Raw genomic sequence first — 19454 nt, 5'->3', positions numbered from 1 at the left:
GCAGTGCATCTATATTAAAGCTCTGACATCTACTAGTTAAGTGACCTGTCTTCTTCTGAAGACTAAGCTTTATGCTGATACACTAATTTCAGATCCTTTAGCAGCAAGATACTAGTTTAACAGATCAGTGCAAAAATTCAGGGCAAGGTCTGGGTAAACAAAGCAGCAAAGTGTTTAGTGGGTTTAAACAATAAACAACTGCCATTACACCTTAGCAGTGTAACTCTTAAGTATAGGCAGTTGAAAACAATTACCTTATGTAACTTATGTGTGTGACTTCAAAAAGCACAACCTTAAGGTTTTCCATAACTCACAAGGTTACGCACACATTGCCAAAGAAATAGATAACTTGCCTGGACACAGAGCTTACCTGGCCTGTTCCTGTCTGTCAAGAAAATATTCAAAGACATTATTCATTACAACAACATCAGCCTTCTGAAGAAGCGAAGCCTGAGTACAGATATCTGCATGAACCACCTGAAGGAGAAGAATTTCACAAGGCATAAATTAAGAGACAAATACAGCCTTCATGTAGTCATGAAGCCTGTCAGGGTAATACAACACCTGCTACCACCATTTTGAACCAGTCACAAAAACGGGCATTTCACTGGCTTCACAGTAGATAAAACTGAAGTAAATAACCAGAATAACCTTAAAAAAAAAAAATACTTACTCAATTAAAACACTTAATCCACTATGTTAAGTGAAATAAAGTAGATCCAAATTTTGGTCTGGGACTCTGTGTGCCATGTGATGGCTGTTACATTTCACTTACCTATATTTTATGACAAATGTTCACCAATTTCAGGAAAGGAGCTAAGCTAGTTGAAGCTATTTTGAGGATATTAAAAGGCATCTCAGAGGGTCAGTGGGTTACTGAAAGATTATAGGTAGAAAAGACACTACAGACCCAGACTTGACAGCTGAATTTTCACAACACATGTTTGGACTGGGAATGCTGGAAAGTCAGGATGCTCAGTGTCACTGGAGGACAGCAAATGCTTTACCTTACTAAACAACTACCTCTCCAGTCAGCATAGGAGGAGCTGTTTTGATTTCATCTGCCTTCACCTAACAAAAAGGATATTAGCACATCATGTAATTTTTCAAAACAGGTGAGACAGGAAAATATGGATGCTCATTAACATTCTGACAAGAAGTGTTTGACTTCCCCTTAAAGACAAAGAAATATATCAATCTGACTCGATGACCCTGATCCTTGTGGGTCACTTTCAACTCAGGATATTCTATTATTCTGCATCCCAAATCCAAGGAGAAATATAAATCAGAACAACTTTTGAAGGGATAAGTAGTAATCAGCATGGATTCACTAAAGGTAAACCATGCTTGACCAAACTGATTGTGTTCTATGATGAAACTACCTGGAGGGGAGAGCAGTGGCTATTGTTTACCTCAGCTCCAGCAAAGCTTTTGTCACAACGTCCTCATAGGCAAACTCAGGCTGTGTGGACTGGATGAGTGGACAGTGAGGTGGCTTCGGAACTGTCTGAACAGCAGAACCCACAGAGTTATAATCAGTGGCACAGGGTCTAGCTGGATGCCTGTCACTACTGGTGTCCACCAAGGTTCAATACTGGCCCCAGTACTGTTTATCTCATTCATATGAGAGGCAGATGCCTCCTCAGCAAGTTCACCGAGGACACAAAGCTGGAGGAGTGGTCGATACCCCAGAGGCTGTGCAGCCCTTCAGAAGGACCTCGACAGGTTGGAGAGATGGGCAGAGAGGAATGGACTGAAATTCAGCAAAGGCAAATGCAGGGTCCTGCACTTGGGGAAGAATAACCCCGGTCACCAGCACAGGCTGGGGGCTGAACTGCTGGGAAGCAGCTCTGCAGAGAGGGATCTGGGGGTCCTGGTGGACAGCAAGGTGTCCATGAGCCAGCAGTGAGTCATATAGACAAGAAGGTCAATGATATCCAGGGGTGCAGCAGGAAGAGCACTGTCAGCAGGTTGAGGGAGGGGATCCTGCCCTTCTACTCAGCCCTGGTGAGGCCACATCTGGAGTGGTGTGTTCCATTCCAGACTCCACAGAACAGGAGTTCCTAAAGCAGGTCCAGTGCAGGGCTACAAAGATGATTAAGGGACTGGAGTGTCTCTCTTACAAGGAAAGGCTGAGGGAGTTGGGCCTGTTCAGCCTCAAGGAGAGACAACTGAGAGGGGACCTTATCAGTGACTGTAAGTACCTGCAGGGAGGGTGTGAAGAGGATGGAGCCAGGCTCCTCCCAGTGGTGCCAAGCAATAGGACAAGAGGCAACCTGCTAGAAACTGATGTACACGAGTTCCACCTGAATATGCGGAATAACTTCTTTACTGTGTGGGTGACTGAGCACAGGAACAGATTGCCCAGAGAGGTTGTGGAGTCTCCCTCACTTGAGATATTCAAGAACCGTCTGGATGGAATCCTGTGCCATGTGCTCTGGGATGACCTCACCTGAGCAAGCAGTTGGACCAGACTATGCACTGTGGTCCCTTCCAACCTGAATCATTCTGTGATTCTGCGTTAAGAGGTAGAAAGTCAATCTGAATATTGCATTCCACAAATTTGTTTTGAAAGTGCATCCCTGTATGTTGAAAATTGTCAGAAAATCTGAACAACCGTTTTCTTTCCTGTGTGACCTATTACTAGGTTGGGCTGGGAATACACTAATCTGATGGATTCAACTTTCATATTTTGTCAAATCCTACTGAAATTGGACAGAAAAGCTGAATGTTAGTATAGATTTTTATCAAAACACCTGTTGAAAAATGTTTTGCCCACTTAACAACATATCAATACTTGTTCTGAGGGTAAATTATGGATTTCTCCTCCTAACAAACTCTCTTTACTATCTTATCCTTAAAGGGAAAAAAATAGAAACCCACTGCCCCACCTGAGCAGCAGTCCTTTAATCTATACAGTGAGTGGTGGACTGTTCTACCAGAGGACTTCTTGCAGCACAGGAAGTCATGATTAGCACTAAATTTTTTTAAAGCTCTACTAATGGCATTTCTAATAATTTAAGCCACAATTCAGAAAGATGTTTAAAGTACTGGGAAACTTTTAACATTATGTTGATGTTTTCTTGACTTGAATGATACTTAACTTAAAATTACTCTGCATTTCCAGAGTAGGTGACCGAGCTGACCAAAGTCACCTAAGCACCTCATTCTCCACAAACACATCCTCATTCCTGTTGGGGAATGTGGGACCACATAAGCATGTGTGGCTGCACCATGAGCCAGACCACGTACTGCTCTAGTCAAAACCCCAGTATTGCTGGGTTCTTTTTCAGCTGGACCGGTTCCCTGATCTGCTTGGCTGTGTGCTGGCACAACAGAAGAACCAGCAACTGATTTTAAAACTGCCCTCCATGGAATACACATCAAGCCTTTCAAGACTACAGGCAATTTCTGAATTGAGGTCTCAAGTTTCCTAAGATCTGCTGAACTGTTTACTTTCCTCACAGTATTTAAATGTTTGCTCAAATGGCAAGAGATGCTGAGCAACCTTCTATGTACTTTAACAAACCAAGTGTTGACCAACGAAACACAAGGTTCACTCAGAGATTTTGCCACTAAAGATATTATTTCACTTTGCTGTCCTTTGAAAACATAGTCTTATAAAAATTCAGAATATCTTGAAAACAACAATCACTATTTAAGAAGGGTCTCCTAAAAGATTTTCGAATTTGTGTCATGAATTATTATAAGCAATAGGATTCTCACTGTTCTTCAAGCTGGTATGTATCTCTGGAGAGGATTCATTTGGGGGTGAAATAAAAATCTAAGATTGAAATGTTCAAAGCAGTGTGATAACAGGAGTCACATGACCAAATTAGTCTAATGAGACTCAAATAGCTAAGTCCTCAGGCACTGCTTTGAAAACGTATTATCTTCTTATCTTTATGCTCCAAAATGAATACTTCAGCAGAATTACAAGGTGTGAAGGAAAACCAAGAAAAGCTTATAATGAAGAATATACAAGGCTGAAAAGTATGCTTATAGGTCTCTAGTGTCACTGAATTAACTTGACAGAGTTCCTAACTGTATTTTCAGTTTCATCACAATAAGGTGTTACGAACACAAAACATATGCAAAAGCCAAAGGTTCTGGATCAACTGTCAGCAACTGGGATTGAATTGAGCAACCTAATGATACTGCTTACCCTGTGTTAAATATTTTACATTTATTATTTACTTCTGGTTTAAAATTCTTTAATTCCCAAGAAATTACTATACTCAGCAATTTGTGTGAATTCGTTCAAGAGCACATGCATACAAAACTGGATTAAAGCCAGTATTATACCCAGCGTATTCTACTTACCAGCTTTTGCTGGTAACAAAATAACTGGTATTCTCCAGAAAGGAATTTTTTTCCTCATTAAAATATTAGTTGTTATTCCCATAATGGGACTAGGAAATGGTTCCCATACTAGTATCCCACTGTTTGAAACCCATTTTGTTTGTGGAAGGTACATATACACTGACATTCTATGAAAGGCAATACCAATAGCTCTAAGTCCTTTAGGTGTCCTGAGATGCAAATTTGCAAATCCTACAAACATCCTTCTGCTAACAACAGCAAATCACAGATGTTTAGTTGTGTATTAGTAACAGAAATTCTTTATACACTCGGTTTGTGTAGAAGTGAGTGGCAATAATGTAATTGATTTCACTGGGAGAAACAGATATATCTGTTTTGTGCGAGCCAATGGGTAAGTCCATTCAGGAAAACGGCTAAGTGATTCATATTCTGATAATTTCCCTCTTCTTCTCTGCTATGAGATTCTTTTTCCTAATGCAAAGCCTTTGTTTCAGACCAGAACAAGCAAAGGCAGAAACTTCTAAGAATGCTGATTTACCAGCCACTCACATAAACAGAATACCTAGTACATGGTGGTTAAAGGTACATAAACTAAAATATTATATTTACTTACCTTTATTCTGTCAATGAACTCATATTTTGTAATCATAATTTCTTGCAACTGGCAAAAGTCTGCATTCATTTCTACTCCATATAGCTGGGATGCTGAGCTATAAAGATAACCCTACATTAGGAAAAGGAAATTTAGTAACTGCAATGCCTTTAAAACAAGTTCAAAATTTTCAATTAAAAATAAAAGAATAAAACACAAGTTAAGATTAAAAACAGGAAGTTGAGAAATGTCTTTCAGTGGACGTGATGTATTTTTCAGAGCTAAGCCCCTGATTTGGCAATTCCCACTTACATCTCTTAAATTTTCGTAAGAGATCCAAAATGACACATCAAAATAATAAAAAGAAGAGGAAAGTTCCAACTTCAATTGCAAAACAGTTGGAAAATAATCTAAGGAGGAAAAAAGCTGTACAAAACAAGTTATAAAAATAGTGCAAAAGGAAAAGAATGCACAATTTTGTTTCTTAGGAGAATGGAAGAAGAAAATAGCACCAAAAAAAGGAAAAAACCCCATGAGACATGACATATAGTCAAAGTGACTGAAAATAGAGGACAATGTACATGGGGTATTTTGATACCAATTCTTTGTCAGCACCTCTAAGTCACTGTATTACTAACATTTTCAGATGCTTCATAGAGGTGTGTATGGGGAAAAAAAGTTAAATTATGCCTTAATAATAAGCCCCCAAAAATAGCTTCGTTTTCAGATTGAGATTTTGGAAAGTTGTTGGAGATGTTAGGGAAAGAAAAGTACAAACACTTGAGCATACAGGGCCCTAACGAAGACTCTGCTTTAAGTGCCACTGTCTCCACTGAACATAATAATTACACTTTGCCAACAATGGCAAAGACAAGCAAACAATGCTGAAGATACAGAGTATCTGAGATACCCATGTACTACAACTTAATTATTAATGTTTTCTGAAACCACTCAACTCAGAGAGTAGAAAAGCAACCTGTGAAGGTGAAGTCACCCCTCCTCCATGGCAAGAACAAAAGAGAACTCTTTTTTAAAAGAGCGCTTAATTTGAGAATATCTTCTACTATAACAATACAAGCATTTAAATATTTCAAAACAAATCCAGCCTAGCAAAAGTGCTACCATTTAAGGACCCAATGCTGCAAATATTTACAAGTGGGAGTAACTTTCCTCATTTGAGAAGTCCCAAAATTAGATTATTCAGATGAGTAGAATTACATGCTCAAGTGTTTCCAAGATTGAGGCCTAAACAGCCATTGACTTTTGTAAGAAAGTAGTAATGTGTGTTTTGCATTGCTGTTGGCCATATGTTGCACCAGCCATGCCAAAAGCAATCAAAATTGCACTCAAGTTTCTCGATGAAGTATTTTATGTGCATTTTTAAAACACAGAGCAGGACAATATGTTTTTGCAGACAAGTTCATATCAAAGTCTTCCTTTGTATAATTTAACAGTTTGTCAGTTTCATAAAGGAATTTAACATAACTAATCTATATATAGGCATGGTCAAGATATTAGAGGACAAACTTACTTATGAAAGAGACAGCAGGAACTAGCAAAAGAGCAGCATGTGTGACAGCAATATGCTATTCTGTTGGCCAACAGACTTTTCCTCTCCATAAGCAAGATCATTTGTATTCTCTCTTGTGAGGAACACAGGAAGAACTGAAATTGCTAGTAAACAGCACCTTATACTATTCAGAGAGTCAGATCAGAGGTGCCTCTCAGAATGACCCATCCAAGATGGAGTAAAAGAGTAGGCATCAGAGAAGAGGGAAAATATTTGTCACAGTAATAAAATATGAATTCCTGTGCTGGAAGTTACCGCAAATAGCACTGCACCAAGCCTGGAGCCAACGTCAACCACTACCTTTCCTGTCAGGTCAGGCAGTACATGTTGATAAAGAAACTTCAGTTCCATGAGGGAAAAGGAATGCGAAATAAACTCTGGGAAATAAGAACAGAACAAAAGTGTTGGGTGGGTAGTACTAACTACTGTGTTATTAACCAATGCAATAATAACCTGAGGAGTTATCATCACTGAAAACCTGCATGGTTTCCTGTCTGAACTAGTGCTGAGGACCCTGGAACACCAGGGTTTGCAGATCAGAAACAGACTGCCAAGTAATCTGTCCCAAGTCCGGGGCTTCCTTGCCTTAAATGGGGAATTTTGAAATCCTTCATGAAACTGAATTACCTTTTTCTGCAAGTGACATATATTAAAGAATACAAAACAAAGTAACTTGGAACTGCTTAACTGAAAAAGGAAACATGGTACCTAAGGCCCAACACAATTCATGCCAAATTTTTTATGAGCATACTAATAGCTTTAAATTTCCACTCCAAGGTTTTAAGGAACAGAAGGTTCTTCATATAAACCATTCCTTCAATGCCTGTGCTATACTGGCAACAGCACTGATCTGTACCACACCACATACGAGCTTTAAGACAGATGGTGCTTTCTCCTGTTTTTCAGCATGCGAGGGGAGGCTGAGGTTACAGCGTGGACTCCTACAGTATTGTCTTCCTCTCGCATCTTCCCTTCCAGTGGTACACAGCCCTGCCTCTTACATGTCCAGCTTTTGTGGGCAACCAGCATCATTCACACACTGCAAATTAATTCCACTTACGTGTGCAGGAGTCTCCTTCCACTGGTTACGGGAAATAATTCTGGCCTCTGTACTGCACCAGTCTGGACAAAGCCCTCCATCAGCCGGATGTTGTGTTGTCCAGCTGAGTCACTGCACAAACCAGTTTAGTTAAACTAAACTTGTTTCTCATGTTCCCAAAAGAGCACTTACCTAAAGATGCAGTTTTGTATGAGCCACACTCTGTGCAGTAGCTCCTACTCATTTTTCCTTCCTCACACAATGAATCAACAACATCATCATCATAAAGGAATGCATCAACATGAATCATGGGCAGTGGATGCTGGTGTATCTGAGAAGAGGAACACAATCTTAGAAAGGCATAACCAAGTCTCTTAATTTCACTTACACTGTCACATGGTTAACTGCCCCACCATCCTACCCTTCCCAAAATCCCCAAGATCCATGTTTTCCCCTAGTGCAAAAGTTATAAATCAAAATTTAAAAAGATCCTGCCTGTAAACGGGATCATCAAATTCCAGTGAAATAACCAGTAAGTGGAAGTCAACAGAGGAAAGCAAGCTGGTTTTGACAGCTGAGTAGGAGACCTGATGTGAGTTTTGTCTCCTTACTGCTTACTTGGCTACAGAGGAGGTACAGAGTAAAGGAAGCCTTTTCTCTTCCTCTTTCATAAGGAGAATATAACTTAAATTTAGGAAAAAGACAACATTGCTTCTCAGCCTCAACTGACTATTCTCATCTTCATGCCTTATGCCTCAGTCTAGAAACATTCCTGATTAACATGGGTGTCACTTTCAATCAAAAGTATACCAGTTGGGATGCTTGCCTTCTCATCACTTCAAGGGGTATAATCTTCATCCTCCTACTCCTCTTTCCTCCCTTTTCCAGGCTTGCTGTGTGTGGTCAATCCAGTTTTTCCACTGAAGAGCCACACATCACTTTTCTGGGAAATGCACTAACTTTCCTTGTGTTCTGACAGCTCAAGTAGAAAAGGTGCTCTTCCCTCCCACAGGACTCACAGCCCACCTCTTTCTGAGCCATCAGAATCTGAAAAGAGCTGAAAATTATCCTGGGCTGCCCACATTATGGCAACAGTGAAACACTGGCCCTGAATTTCTGTTTTCTTTAAGGGGGTTGTTAGAGTTTATTACGGAGTTAGCATTAGAGAATCACTGTGACAGGTGCCATACCACACAGAATGAAAGCTATGCCATATAACTTATGATCAAAGCATTAAGAGCTATGAAGCAACTTTCTCAGAGTCAGGCAAACATGCAGAAACAGACATGAGAACCAAACTGAGATTTCCTATTCCTCAATCCAGTGCTCATTCTCTATTATTAACAACTACTAAAAATGAAATCAGAATAAATTATGTGATTCAGAAAAGCAGACTATAACAACGAGCTTACTTTCTGAACAGCTTGATGTTCTGAAGTAAACATTGCCTCGATGGGTAAACGATTCCGCAAATCTTCAGCAATATTTTTGAGCACAACATCATTGTTACTCACCACAAGCTCATCAAAGTCATCTATAAATCAAGACAAACAAAAACAGCTGCAAAATCATATGTAGATCACGTGGACTAAGTGATGACCAGTACAATACAGTTGCAAGGCATAAACAACACCAGATGGATAAGGTTTTTTATTCTAATGCATTTTTCAGCCTTTGTTAGCTTTTCCAGCCAATGAGATTTTTGGATTGTAATAACTTTGCCACTTAAAATAAACTTAGTGCTTTTCTGAAATCTCATATTATTTTCATATTTATAAACTCATAACTTACATATGATGGTCTGGGCTGCCACCAAAGTAATACTGTTTCGGCTTAAGATATAAAAACATCAAAGATGTTTTTGAACTATTGGAGAAATTATAAAACTCATAGTTGCCTGAATGCGGGTATTTTTTTTTTTTAATATACAAGTTTCTTTTTATACATACGATCTTTCTAATAAAGTACTTAAAAAAAATCAGGGATAATGCAAGTTCAAAGTTCAACTCACGATACATTTTACAAGACTTAAGCTATCAAAATATTTCAAATGGGAAAGAATACAGGAGTGGATGTAAACCACTACATTTTTGCAAAGCCACATTGTAAATTTTTGCTATTTTTCTAGGATATCCTGCATTACTTCAACACAATTTTTTCAAGACATCTAGAAAAAAGATCAAGAAGGAAACCTTGTGAACTCACTAATCCTTTCTTCCTCCAAGGTTGAATTAATAATAAGTGTCACTACTTCTCCAAACCATTCTTGAAAAAATTATTGTTAATGCTGGAGACTCCACAACCACCCTTAGCAATCTATTCTAGTGCTTGACTACCATTACTATTAGAAAGGAATACTTTTCTTAATTACTGATCTAGATTTCCTCTGCCACTATTTAAACCCAGGACTCTCTGCACTACTAGCAATGAAAAAAGAAAAGTTTGTTCCTCTCCATTATATAGCAACTATTTACTTCTCTAAAGACTTATCATGTGTCACATTAGCCTTCTTTTCTAAGAAGAAACAAGATTCACCTATCCAGACCTTTCCTGCATTTTTTTCTAGGAGTGTGATCATTCTCAACACTTCCCTTTGGATCTTCTGGACTCTCTCATCCTTTACGACCTGCAGTATTGAGAACCAGACACTCCAGCTAAAGGTTTATTTGTAAGAACCAGACTTTTCACATCTTGCAGTCAATATCCTGCTTACACACCCCAGTTTTAATGTTAAGAGTATGAAGTTCCTAACTGGCAGTCAGCACGAGATCTGCTGTACACCTGTACTCTGCTTCTTTTCTGTTACGTTTTCCTCAAAAGAAGGACTAGATAAAATTTCTTTCTGTCTGGACATCTCACTGCTCTGAGGATGCTGACCTGGTTCTAAACTAAGGCACATCTCAGGTCAAAACTACATACCTATAAAAGAAACAAAAAACAACAACAAAAAGCAATCACAAATGTAATCCTGAAAAAATATACCAAACCCATCTATTAATTCTTGTCTAGGAACAGACATATATGTCCTCTCTTTCCCACCCCTACTGGTTTGTTTCTTGTTCTACTTAGACTGCCATCATGTTGGGCAGTGAATGGGCTTTTTACATACACCTCCATCACTTACAATAAGAAAATCTGACAGCTTTTACATGTTTTAAAAAAAGATAATGTTTGCTAGCATTGCTGTTCCAGGGGGAAACACTAGTACAGAAAAGTTTGATAACAAGCAGGTTCAGAATAAATCTATAGGACATGCTACAAGTTTCCTTGTACTAATATACCTCATCTTTCCTGTGTATCACAGGAAATGCTAAAAATAGTGAAACATTTTAAGGCAGACCAGCCAAGCTTTTAACTGTGAAATGCTTCTGAAATGCTTTTTGCTTAAGCTGCTGGAGTGAGAACAATATGATTAAAGAAACCCTCATTCATTGGTGCAAGACACTTTCTTAAGACTGCAAATGTAAATGTTTTTTTCAACGTGTCCCAAAATGAACTCCAACAAATAATCCTGAATCCCCCATAGTAAGCACCAGAAACTTTAAATTACCTGTATTCCCTTAAGATATATTTGGTTTATATTTTCTTTAATATACAGCAGTAACACTCCAAGGCCCTGATGAGCCATTACCATTGGCAGTTGTTACACAACAGGAAGACAACTCACTGTTCCAAAGCACTCACAGCTAAGTCCTCTCAAATCTGACCTCCTGAACAGACAGAGACTTCACACTGAGGAAGGGATAGAGACCGAACAGGTGCAATGCAGCATCTCCAGCTTGTCAGCATTTTACTTTGAAACCTCTAATGAGCACCCATCCTGTTAAACTCATGGCCATCCAACAACTCGCAGATTTGTTATGAACATCCCCAGAAGCAGTGAGTGATTTTTCTGATCAGCTCAGGGAAGATTTCTATGGATATGACAAAGCACAGAAAGTAAACCCAGATATCATGGGAAGGGGAGGTGGCAAATCTAACTGTAGCTTAACTGGGACTATCAGCACCACAAGACCCCTCAGAGTGCAGAGGCGCCAGTTTTGCTGAGGTGGATAACATCTGAGGAAGCAAGAGCAAAAATCGTGCTACAGACAGAGCAAGAGAGCAGAAAGCTGATATTAGCAGCTGTACAGATCAGTGCCTGTGGGCAATAAGCCCCTACATCTGGTGCTTGCTTTAAAACAATACTATTACTATGCAAGAGAGCTCATCCAGCTGTTATACTGCCTGTTAAGAGTATCAAATTCATATATAGCGTTTAATGAAATGCAGAAAGTGTTCCTAGACCACCAGGCCTGCCATATCACACTGGATGAATGCAGAACTTCAGCTCTCTTCCTCCCAGAGCTGGTGCGTCAATAGGATCTGCTCCCTCATGGTCTGTGTGACCTTTCCTGGTCAACATTAGTGGCAGACAGCTCTCCAGTGTCCCAGCTCTACAGTAGAGAAATGGATACTTTCAGTAGGAGACAGGTAGCACATTCATCTTCCTCAAATCCAGAATACCCCTTCCCTGCCTTGACTTTGGTTTATGCAATACCTGTCACGACACTGACCATCGTACATGGGGCCCTCTGAGCTCTTCCTATGAAACAAAGTATGACAAACCCAAGTTCTTGTATGCTCTTTATGACACAGGTCCTGGGGAAAATCTTACAACACGTATGCAGCTCAAACAAGAAACTGTTGAAACACTGACACTGAAAAACAAATGACAAATGGAAATGCTCCTTTCCAACTTTTCAGTTAATACTGTAAAGCATAACAAGCAGGAACAAAAAAGGAGAAGGAGGTCTGAACACACTCCTTCTGAAATGACAAAATGGCAGCTGCAGCAGAAGCTGCATATGCAACACTCCACACTTGCATGTAGTCTGTGAGTGAACTCTGATGCAGATAGTTGCCTTGTTCCTGCCAAAGCAAGAAACAGCAACAGCTACCACAATAACTCATTTACTTTTGCAGTATGTAAATATTTGTAGATTGCCATCAAGTAAGAAAAATGGGTGCCAAATATGAAAATTCGCATCTCTGCCTCTGCTGCTACAGTTTTATCAACTCCACCCTTGTGCTTAACAAATTGTTCACTCTTCAGAATCTCAGTAGCACCTCACAAAGAATCTTCAAAGAAGAAACAAAAATAGGAAACTATTTTTGATATCACTTTAGTGCCTGTTATAGATATGAAATGGAGATTCTGCAAGCCAACCCATGTTCATTGAACAGACAACTAACCAGGAAACGTACAGTTCATGAAACACTACAGGATGAATCACAATCATTTGTTTATGGAGGAAGTCTGAGTGTGCAGTGTTTGTATTTTACTTCAAAAACCGGTTCCACTAGATCTATTCAACATGCATTTATAAAATTTAATTAGCACATTGCAAAAAGCCTCATTAACACCCTGGTCCTACTCAGCCTTTCTACACAAGAGAACATCACAAAGCCTTACACCAGATACAGCACCGCTATATCAACATCTGAACATGCTGGCACTGCAAAATACATGATTGAAGACAAGTATGATTTCCAAATGACAACAGAAGATTACATGTCATAAGGAAAGAAGAGGATGTAGCAAAGGCAACCACAACAGCAAGCACCTTATGGTCTTCTAGATATATACTCAGACTCACTGAAGTAAAAAGCAAATATTAACATCCATGTAACTTAATATGAGTTTAATTTAATAATTCAGTGTGTTTTAATAATACTGAACAAGTCAGGGAGGAAGTACCACATCTCTAAAGCTTCACTATCGCCTTTTTTGGCTAAACGATTTGAGAAGCAAAATGTGATCTCAATATACCAAGTACTTCAGGAACTCTAAATACTATTTCTAACCCTGAGCATACTCAGCTATTGGTAGAAAGTAATTGTTTTTTTCAATAGAAATATAACCAGAACTTATTTTATTAGTTCTCTGAATCTTTTACATTGATTATTTGAAAGAAGCTTTAAAGCTAAATTTTAAACAAGGTAAGTCACCTACTTTACAATCTCTAGTTTTCCCCACCACTATTAAGTTTCGGTGACCAACACCTTAAGAGTACTTGATAATCTTGAGACCTCTCTCACATCAGTATCATTTGTCACAATAAAGCAAATTAATGTCTATTCCCAAAGCTGACGATTCATGGGTAACATCCCATTTTACTTTATCAAACAGAATAGTGGAATAATGTGACAATGCAATGTTATTTTTATCTCTTCTGAAAGAATATTTTACTTGGATAAATCACTTCTACCAATTTGGATATGAAGCCTTGTACTAAATTGCTTTTTGACAGGCATACACACAAAAAAATAAATACTCTACTTGTCACATTGCAGAACCCCATGTTTTCATTCTTTTTAAATATACTCATTCCACTTTAGTTTCACTTGCAGTGACAATAGTAAGGAAACATTAAAAGAGTCAAGGTTTTTCTTATACTATTTTCTCTCCTCATCTTGTGAAAATATCATTTGATAACTTTACCTAGCTGGTCTGAGAATATGCTAATGCCTAGATAATAAAGTACATAATAGAAAATGATGTACAAATTCGGTCTGTTCCTAAAGTATGATGAGAAGTTTCTTCTGTATGCAGAACACTACTAAAGCAGCACATCCTCCATAGTCCAGTTAGGTTAATGTTCTCAGATACTTCTCCCTCATTGCCTATTAAAAGCCTGAACTTAAAGCACTGACTGCCCTCAACTTTCAAGTCACAAGACTAAATTGTATGCCAGCCTCTTGGTTGCTGTACTGGTTTGCTCCCAGTACAAGCTAATCCACAAGAAAAAACATGATTTGTACTTAATTACATGTTGTTTCTCCTTACCTTAGATTTGCAATGATTTATTATTAAATTATTATTTTGAGTAATACTTTTGATATTGAATATTTTGAGTACTGTATGAATAATCAGCAATTCAGACCAGTACATCACTTTAAAATCTTGCCTTTATATTTAGAAGTTTCTAATGAAATGCATAGATTGGAAAAAGTTTGTAAGATTGTTTTATGACACTGTTACATGACTGAAAAAAAAAAGTCAAAAGTTTGTATTACAACAGTCAGTTTTAATCCTGCTGAAAAAATATTTCTTAATCTATTTTACATCCCACAACAGAACACAAAAAGCATAAAGGATCTTATCACCTTATCTATGCTTCACTGACATTTGTAACTTTGTAGCAGACAGGCTTTTTAATCTGCATTAAGGTGCTAAGTACAGCAAAAGCGTTCAGTAGTTGCCAATAAACAGAATGGTTTGGTGACTTCTATCTCAAAATTGAAATTTGGATTCCTGTATTTACTTTCTCTGATTCCCTTTTCTCAGTTCATGTACACAGATGGCTTAATCAAGCCTGCTTTCACTGGTTTTCTCCTCCAGCTCGCATTTGAGTGAAATGCAACCTCTCCTGCTACTGAAAATTTTTTAAAACTTGGGCAGTGGAGGTGCGAGTGGGAATATGACCATTCACAAATTCTTACAGAACCTATATATCAAATGCCTAGGACCTTACTGAGGGGAATCTTCAGGGGGGTTTCCCCAAGTGGTTTGAATTAGCTCCTGGGCTTCACCCAGGTTTTCTTAGCCAGGACTTCTGGAACATGGTTATTGCAGAAGGATATTAAGGCATTAATCATCCTATTATAATAAAGTTAAGACACCAAAGGTTCCTGTTCTTCTTTCCAACTCTTATTATTTCATTTTCTTTGAGATCTAAGACTAAGTCAAAAGAAAAGTTGGAACACAAGTCACCGTGAAATGACGTACATTTCACTGCAGCGTGTGGGAAGAGCTGGCTGATTGTGAAACAGCAAAGCAGTGTTGCTAAGCAGCTGCTTTAAAACAGTCTTCTTCCATCACATATAAAGATTTGGAGTTTCTAAAATTCACAATACCCCAAAAGAGGAAAAAAAAAAAACAAACCACAAACAGCATGACTGGTTATTTTGTATTCATACAAAGAAAAAAATTAATAGAATCTTGCAAACACATTCCTGTAATTACTAAGGAAAGTTAGTTAGAAATTACTGGGGTGAGAACGTGTTCAACATTCTCTCCATTCAAAATACATAAGAGTCTTTACTTTAGATAAGATAACTCTCTTTATTATTAAGGAATTTGTCTCTTCCATGGAAAAGTTTCTCAATAACATCCCATGCATTCAGCATGCGAGTCAAAAAACACTAACCAAGTTAAAGGGCTACAAAGATGACTAAGAGACTGGAGCATCTCTCTTATGAGGAACACTAACCAAGTGAAAGTGATAAATAAGGCTGTCTTTGCCACAACACTAATCCTAAAGGGCAAACACTTTATGCAGAGCTTAACTCTACGGATGCATGTACACTTTAAGTGAGAGAGAGGCGTGAGGGAGGAAAAAGAGCCTGACTATAACTAACACTGGAATCATGCCCAGTCCTCCTCAGTAAAGGTAAAACTGTAAGATCAACATTGTGACAGAAACAGGAACAGGATGCAGTAGAGGAAGGGGGCGGGGGGAACCCTTTTACCACAGTAAAACTATTTGTCTGTGGAGATACCATTTTTGTTTACATTTATCCTATCCTAGTTTCCATTCAGAATATTATCTCCCCATCCCTATAACTTTTTTTTCTTTTGTTCATCAGAGGTTTGTTTCCTTCCTACATCTGTATTGCCAAAGACTAGGCTTTTATTTCTGTGTGGCACAGAGACCTAGTAACCTTTTAACATCCCCCATGAAACAAGTTTTCTCCCTGCACAGAGAGAACACCATATTCCCTAGCTGTATTCAGGCTACAGCAGCAGAAACCTCTACTGGCTCCTCACTATCCTCAGTCCAACCAGTATTAATTATCACAGCACTATCCAGGCATTATAGTAGGCAGTGTAATTATTCAAATGCAACAGTTCTGAGGGGGGGAAAAACACCCCACAGTAAAAGTTACTGTCAAGGATGCAGCCAAAGAAGCAGCTCAGAGAAACAATACAAAAAGAAGCATCATCAAGAGTGCTGTGTTGGGAATATCACCTGAAATATTTGTATCTCTGAGAAAACTGCCAAAAGGCTGAACGAATGTGACCTGTAGGACAAATGGCTCTGCTCACTTACTGTTCAATGAAAATAAAAGCAGTAAGGGAGATATATTTCTCTTGTACTCCAGTCCTGTACTCACTGGGGTGACAAAAAAGAAAACTGAAAATAAACACAGCCATTCAGACAAAGTAGATTGGAAAAACAGGAACAGGTTCATGACCCAAAGAGGCAATGAAACAGATCCTGATTGTGTAATTAACGATGAAAAGTTCTTACAGATAGGCATAAAGCTTTCTAATTCCCTCTCCTCTACCACATACCTACATGTAAACATTTATCTGTGTTAGAGAGGGAGACTGCAGCACCTCAAGAGAGCACAAGAATTGGGCAAACTTCCTTCAAACATCAATAGGTTCAGCAACTGGTAATGTCTACAAAATTAGTATAAAATATTATTAAAGCACAAACCTGTAAACAAAGAATCCTAAAGCAAAAAAGATTTTGAAGATGGCCTGTGAAGGAGACTACAGAGACGAAATAATAATTAGTTCAGCTGCTTGATTTTGATTGCCCTATATATCCTGTCCACTCTGTCCTCTGATCCGCAGAATATGAGTGGAAAAGCCACTGAATGGCAACTGCAAAGCTAATTATGTCTAAAGATGATGTGCATAGTGAAGCAGCAGCAATCACTATTGATGCAAACAACATAAGAATAGAAGGACACAAGATGTACCACACACAAAGTAGTTCAAAATTTGGAAGTTGATCTACACTTGTATCTCAATTATAAAGAGTAAATATGAAGCAAAAATGAAAGACCTAGGCACAGATCTAGATCAGTAAAATTCAGAAAAAATATTTAAGAGATTATGATCTAATAAATGCTAGGAACCATAGCATATTATTTTTCACAGAAACTATCTATGATAAATTTTGGAAGCTACAGCAAAAAAAAAAAATTGAAATGTATTAATTGACAAAGGATTTTGGAAGGTCTACATAAACTATGCCATTGGCTAAAAATTTTCCTGTGAAGAAAAGCAACATAACAGAATCTAAGCAGAGAAAATAATAAGTACTAGATTCCTACCTGAAACAGTTCAGCATTTTCAAGTCTCAGTAGTAAGTTCCCACGTGCTTTACTGTATTTGTAAAGGAGTCAGGAAGCTGAGAAAGCCATATGTGCACACCACCCAAACCAATAACAGTTTATAGGAGCTGTGATGATTTTTGTTAAGTGAAGAAGCAATATGAACAATTGAATATGAAATCCCTTGAGATTTTTATACTGGAGCATAGTGAATCTCTAACGAGATTATTTACAGTAAACCAAGCACTGTTTAGCAAGCAAAGCATGCCACTTCATTCAGACAAGGACTCGAAGATGCAGGGATGAAGTACTGCTTACAGCAGATTGCTCTAGCATTGTGCCTACACACATAGACATACATATGTATGTGTAGATATAGATGTGTGCGTGCACATCCCTTCACACAGAAAACAACAATGTTTATTTACAATTAACTTCCTTCAAAATTAAGCCTTCAAGTCTGAAGGAGTCCCATCCCTGCTCTAGTCATGAAGGCTCACTCACAGGCACACTGAAACTTCTGGCAATGGCTCTGCTAGGAAAGAATCCCATTGGGTGGGAGGGCTGTGTGCCCATCACGGACGGTAAACGCTTTTCCCAACGCATTCCCTTTCTGTAAATCCAGCAGAGGGCCCACTCCGCCTGGAAAGGATCTTTCCTTCCTCTCTACGTGAGTGGCCGCGGGAGCCGCAAACCAGGAGGCAACAGTGAGTTTGCAGTTCCAAGTACCTGGACAGCTGGACAATTTCTTGGTGTCATAGCTGGCCTCTGTATCACGGTGCCCACCCGTTTGCTTATGAAGATGTTTCCCCCTAAAGCGGAAGTCCTGGAGCAAAAGACCTGAACAGGGAGCAAAACCCTAGCGCGGCAGGGCATGGCTTGGGGAGGTAATGTATCATATGATGAATTTCTCCAACACAGGATCATCAGGATTAACTTTCCCAGCAGGCAATCACTAATAAACAGGACACACGCATACTGGATGCTTGAGACTCGATCAAAGGACCGGAGGGGCCTTTTATATTCCTATCTGCAGTGGTAAAATGCACCTATACCCTGAGACTAAGCAGCATTTAGTCAATTTATTCAGCAGGGCGCTTTATGCCTATTATTTTTAGTGTGCTGCCTATACTGAAGTTTTCCGTGTCATTCTTTGGTTCAGCAGCAATTTAACAGCTTGTGCACCGACCCACATTTTCCTTCTTCATCTGCCACAGGATGCTTGACTGCAGCACGTTGGTGAAATTATATCAAGGCACAAACAATAAAGGTACCAGAAAACTGTGTTAATTTCAGATGACAGCAAGTGGGGAAAGCAGTGTTTGTAAATGAGGTCAAACCGCTACTTCCAAGCTTGTGAAGGGCTGCTGTGAACCCGTGCGGAGCTGAACAAGCCAAGCCCCGTACGTGCGGCAGCAGCAGGGGGTGGCTCCGCACGGCCCGTAACGCCGCGGGGCTCAGGGGTCAGTCCGGGCCCGCCCCGCAGCGCTCGGCCCCGGCACCGCTCGGCACGGCCCGGAGGGTGCGACCGCGGGGCACAGACCGCCGGGCCTCCTCGAGGGTCGCGGCCCGGGCGGTGCCCGCCGGTGTCCCGCGCGTCCGGCAGGGCCTGTCCCGGCAGGGTCTGTCCCGGTTCCCGTCCCGGGCGGCCCCGCCCGCCCCGCGCGCGGCGCTTACGGGAGTGGCGCATCCAGCGCAGCAGGCGGGGCAGGTCGGCAGCGCGCGTGCCCCGCACGGCCGCGAGCACGGCGCGCCGCGCGGCACCCAGCTCCATGGCCGCGGGGGGGCGGCACCGCCACTGCGCACGCGCAAGGGCC

General features: G+C 39.8%; 1 protein-coding gene across 2 annotated transcripts in view; it reads right to left on the bottom strand.

Moving 5' to 3' along the window:
* LOC126650681 (uncharacterized) overlaps nucleotides 1-19420 on the bottom strand; it is a 29112-nt gene extending 9692 nt beyond the window's left edge. For both annotated transcript variants that reach the window (XM_050335784.1, XM_050335785.1), the window contains exons 1-6: nucleotides 19315-19420; nucleotides 8937-9058; nucleotides 7717-7855; nucleotides 6741-6862; nucleotides 4937-5047; nucleotides 371-477 (exon numbers count right to left, since the gene is read on the bottom strand). In XM_050335784.1, coding sequence (XP_050191741.1) covers nucleotides 371-477; nucleotides 4937-5047; nucleotides 6741-6862; nucleotides 7717-7855; nucleotides 8937-9058; nucleotides 19315-19411 — 698 coding nt within the window. In that variant the 5' untranslated portion in view covers nucleotides 19412-19420. The remainder of the gene's footprint in view (nucleotides 1-370; nucleotides 478-4936; nucleotides 5048-6740; nucleotides 6863-7716; nucleotides 7856-8936; nucleotides 9059-19314) is intronic.
* Between the last annotated feature and the right edge of the window lie 34 nt (nucleotides 19421-19454).

Source organism: Myiozetetes cayanensis, unplaced genomic scaffold (assembly GCF_022539395.1).
Source record: "Myiozetetes cayanensis isolate MyiCay16 unplaced genomic scaffold, myiCay2020 scf6-25, whole genome shotgun sequence".
Classification (NCBI taxonomy): domain Eukaryota; kingdom Metazoa; phylum Chordata; class Aves; order Passeriformes; family Tyrannidae; genus Myiozetetes; species Myiozetetes cayanensis.
Note: the sequence above shows the minus strand (reverse complement) of the source record. Positions and strands in the feature narration are given on the sequence as shown.